General features: G+C 31.8%; 1 protein-coding gene across 2 annotated transcripts in view; it reads right to left on the bottom strand.

Annotated features, from left to right (window-relative positions):
* LOC108684478 (SH3 domain-binding protein 5 homolog) overlaps positions 1–2,632 on the bottom strand; it is a 5,485-nt gene extending 2,853 nt beyond the window's left edge. The window contains exons 1-4 of one of the 2 annotated variants that reach the window (XM_018188816.1): positions 2,561–2,632; positions 2,097–2,431; positions 753–815; positions 522–659 (exon numbers count right to left, since the gene is read on the bottom strand). In XM_018188816.1, the coding sequence (XP_018044305.1) occupies positions 522–659; positions 753–815; positions 2,097–2,144 (249 nt within the window). In that variant the 5' untranslated portion in view covers positions 2,145–2,431; positions 2,561–2,632. Of the gene's footprint in view, positions 1–521; positions 660–752; positions 816–1,495; positions 1,556–2,096; positions 2,432–2,560 lie in introns of those variants that run through there. The other variant, XM_018188817.1, reaches the window with a different exon arrangement.
* Between the last annotated feature and the right edge of the window lie 1,838 nt (positions 2,633–4,470).

The raw sequence follows: 4,470 nt of genomic DNA on the forward strand, positions 1-4,470 counted from the left end.
TATTTATCATCATTATAACTTTTAATATATATTGACTTTAAAACATCTAACTTTGACGATGTTTTTTACTTTATTTGATTTATAAAACTTTATTTTAATTTAAAATGCAATTCATATCAAATCAGCACGAGTGGAATTCAACTGGGCATAGCAGGATATGCTCATTCATGCTATTATTAAAGCAGGCATCAGAGTAGAACGAGCGGTAACATGCTACATGTTCAATAACAATTGACTATGAGAGCATTGTGAAGTATTTGGAGCCATTGAGAAAACATTTATTGAATTAGCCATATTACCTGAATTTTCTAACATTTTATATAAACTCAGTATATACACTTTATTTTTTATTTTATGACGCAATAAAATTAAATTTCAATTTAAAGATCTATTTTTTTTTATAGCTGAACTAATATATATACTTTCTGTAGTTAAAGTGAAATATATGTTTAAAATTTAAGAAATAAGAGGAAAGAGGAAAATTTTAATGTAGAAATAAAAAATAAACCTTAGATCTCTACCTGAGCTTGATGAGCCAATTCCAGTGCTTCGTAATAACATCTTGCCTTCTCAATGCAGCTAGTGCCCAGTTTATCCGTAATTTCTTTCAGCCTCCTTGTTGTATCCGAAAGAAGTTGTCCAAAAGCAGTATGAGCTTCCTAAAAGATTAAGAATCAAATAAATATTACATACATGCAAATATTACAATGTTAATTTTCATCTTATAAAACAAAATACTATATATTCCTTACATCCAATTCAGTCTCCAATTTATTAATATTATTTGCTGCATTGTTCAAGTTCTCCAGCTCAATCTGGAAGACAAAAATTCCTATAAAAACACTATATTATACATAATTTATATAAATTAAAATATCAAAAAAAGATAATGTTAGTATGAATTTTTCTGAATTTTTCAATTAAAATTTAAATTATATTTTATGTCATAGCTATTTAATTGTTGTGATTATTTATTTGTTAATTTTGCAATATTTCAGTATTCTGTGAAAAGGAAGATATTATTTCATACTAAATTATTACCTAAATTAGAAATTAAATTTGTTCACTATAGAAAAGAGAAAATACTTTTCTTTATTAATTTCTCTTTTTCAGATACAATACCACAGGAAAAATAAAACAAAGCAAGAGGTGTCTCGAGAGTATCTTATCCCAATTGTCTCACATCTACTTAAAATTTAAATTATACATTATATGTTGTAAGTTTCAGAGAGTTAAAGATTGTTACTTAATTACTGTCATTTTTATTTTAATTATAATATACCAGTATGCGAAAAGAAAGAAGAGATATAATTCGCATCTAAATTTAGTTGTTTCATTATAGAAATAGAGAAAAGAATACTTTCATTCATTGCTGATATTTATTTCTCTTTTCAGATATAATATCATCAAAATAGAAAAAAAAGAAGAGAATACTACTTCACACTGTGCATATATCTAACTTTAGTTTTATTATGAAAAAAATACTTTTACTCACATTTACATTCACATTATTTATTTCTCTTTTCAGATATAATGCCATCAAAAGAAGGCAAGAAAAAAAGAAAAGGAAGATATTATTTCATGTAAATTAAAAATTACTTATTTCATTATATATTCTTTTTAATTGAACCCTTATATAATTCATCTTTTCTCTTTTTCTCTCCAATTAAAAGAAAAAGAAAAATAAATCATCCAAGCAATTCAGCTAAAAATAAGAGATCTACAGAGAATATTTCTATTTTTTTATGTCCATATCATGTATTTCTTTTGTGAGATACAATACTATCAAAAATAAAACCAAGAAGAAACAGGTCTCAATGTAGAATATAGAATCCTTCCTTAATTATATCCTTCTTCCTAGAAGAAACAACTCCGTTCATTAGCTATCCTTAATCTCGCACATCTCACGTCCATCCGCACAAAAGAAGGAAAGTGAAAGCAAAGTGGGACAATGTACCAGGCAGTGTTAGGCACTGCGACTGCGACGAACAGACATAACCTAAAAAGCCACGGGCATAGACCGCGTGGAAACGGAAAACTAGACAGAACCGAGCAAATCGTCCACGAAGTGAAACCTCTCCCGAGAGAGAGCTCACCTGGATACGCGGATCCAGCGCGGCCTCGGCGTCCTCCGCGACGTCCATCCTGCGGCTGGCGCGGGCGACATTTAACGCTGGTGCGACGTCGGGGACGACGTGTCAACTCATGATCGCCCAGCCGCGAAATCCCACATCTAAGTGATCTGAGGCCTTCTCTGCTTTCCTCTCCTTTTTTTGACGTGATTCTTCTCAGGCGCTGCAACACGGATGTTTACATCCCGCGACACTCTTGCAAACTACTGCGTATAGTATGTAATTACGAATACATAACGCACTCCCATGACGAAACTTGACGTCAATGAGACTCTAGGCGTGGACAGAACCGACTGAAGCTGAAAACATAAAGGGAATGGAGCGAGAACGAATTGGCGCGTCTGAATGGTGGAAAGGATAACATGAGATTTGTTCGCGTCGCAAGCTCCAACATGCTCTAACATGCTCCTTTCACAGCTTCTACTCACTCTATCAAGCGCGTTGGAATGAGCAAGAGCTATGGTAGGAGCATATTACAACACGTTGGTGCATGCGACGCGAACAAATCTGCGCAGCTTGCAAGCGTCTCTCTCTCTGAATCTTCGCTGTCTCTGTCTATAAATGTCAATAAGAGACTAAGACCGCCAATTTGTAACGCTAAACATGGGGCGATATTCAGAGTCCTTTTTTATTTTAAAATTATCTTAAGCCGGTTCTACATTAGTTGCAAGCCGACCGCAAATTTGTTGCGACATCCAATCTGAAGCTTGCATTTTGAAATCAATACTTTATATTGGCTGTCGCAACAAATTTGCGAACTCAGCTAATATAGTCCTCCGATTAATAACTTATGACATTTTAAGATTATATTTAAGACAATCTTAGGGACTTCGCATAATGAAAGGAACAGGGAACAGAGAACAGAAAATAAGAATTTCAATCTATCAGAAACTGTGTATTCCACAATATATGATTTCTGATAGGTTGAAATTCTTATTCTCTGTTTCTTTAATGTGCGAAGTCCCTTAAATGCAAGAATTGACTATGAATGTAACATATAATATGATTATATGAAATCGACGTTTATTTCTTACTCAAATACTATCAACTTTACAGAAAAATTACAAGAGATAAAAATTATTTATTTTTTTCTCATAGAACTCTAATGCCCGTATTCATAATCAGACTTGTACTTAACACTTCCTTAAATTTATCTTTAGATTATGCTCAGTGACCAATGAAATAATTTGTAGAGTATTTGAAAATAAATTTAAGGAAGCCTTAAATATGAGGCCTATGAACTATGAATACGAGTATAAGAATTTTTTTAGAATTTTTTATGAATTTTTTAGTACTGCATTTTCTTATTTTGGTCAGGCTATTATGACCCAGCGAATTAATACATTGCATTATATCCTAAGAAAAGTGGATTGCTATGTAGTTTACATCCACTTTGTTAGGGGACAGTAGTGCGTAGCAACACGTGACGTTCTCGAATACACAATAACTGGTTATGTTAGCAAACCTGGCTGAGAAAGAAAAAATCTAATTACTTCGTTCAATTGTTCTTTTTATTCTTCGTTTTTTCGATTTTATATTCATTACAAGATATTACATGTGTAGCAATCATTAAAATAAAATTTCTAATACTAACTTTTTTTTATTAAGAACGAGTACTTCTTTATTGGGAATATATCCTCATAAGCATTTTGCAGGGATTTTGATTATGTTCTTTCTCAGATTTCTCTTTGTTAATAATGGCTGCATTCAGCGGACTCAACAATTGAATGTTCGCTATTGATGTATTCTTCCAGATCTAAAATGCTGATTGGATGATCTGAAAGAATACACCAATAATAGCGAGCGCTCACTTAACTATTGAGTTCGCTTGTTAGTTAATATCTTGTCGGTGTCAATTTTTTAAAAAATATAGCGTTACTACACCTACATTCTACACTTTTACTCGTACTCGATTGATTTATACATTATATTATATGATATTATACTTTTGACTTTTGCTTGTCAGATCAATTTTACTAAATATTTTTTACTAGATATTAAAAACAACAAAATAACATCTTTTATGTCATTCATTTATTCACTTTTATTCTGTTTATCATTCGAAATAACATGTTCAATAAAGGAATTCGTCAATTTCAAAGAAATCTATATTATTTGCGGATAACTATATAGAGCCAGAGAGAAATCTGAGACACAATATATACAGTAGCGCAACATCGGCATCTTTGATGTTAGTGTTTCTCAAAAGTAGAGTGCGCACGAAATCAGTAAGTTTCCTAGTAGCGCCATCTGCATTTCTTTCTCAGTTGCTCTTTATTTTTCCACTTTCTCTCTCTAGGTCATTTGTACATAAAGTATATATATATATATATATATA

The sequence above is a fragment of the Atta colombica genome, unplaced genomic scaffold (assembly GCF_001594045.1).
Source record: "Atta colombica isolate Treedump-2 unplaced genomic scaffold, Acol1.0 scaffold135, whole genome shotgun sequence".
Lineage (NCBI taxonomy): Eukaryota > Metazoa > Arthropoda > Insecta > Hymenoptera > Formicidae > Atta > Atta colombica.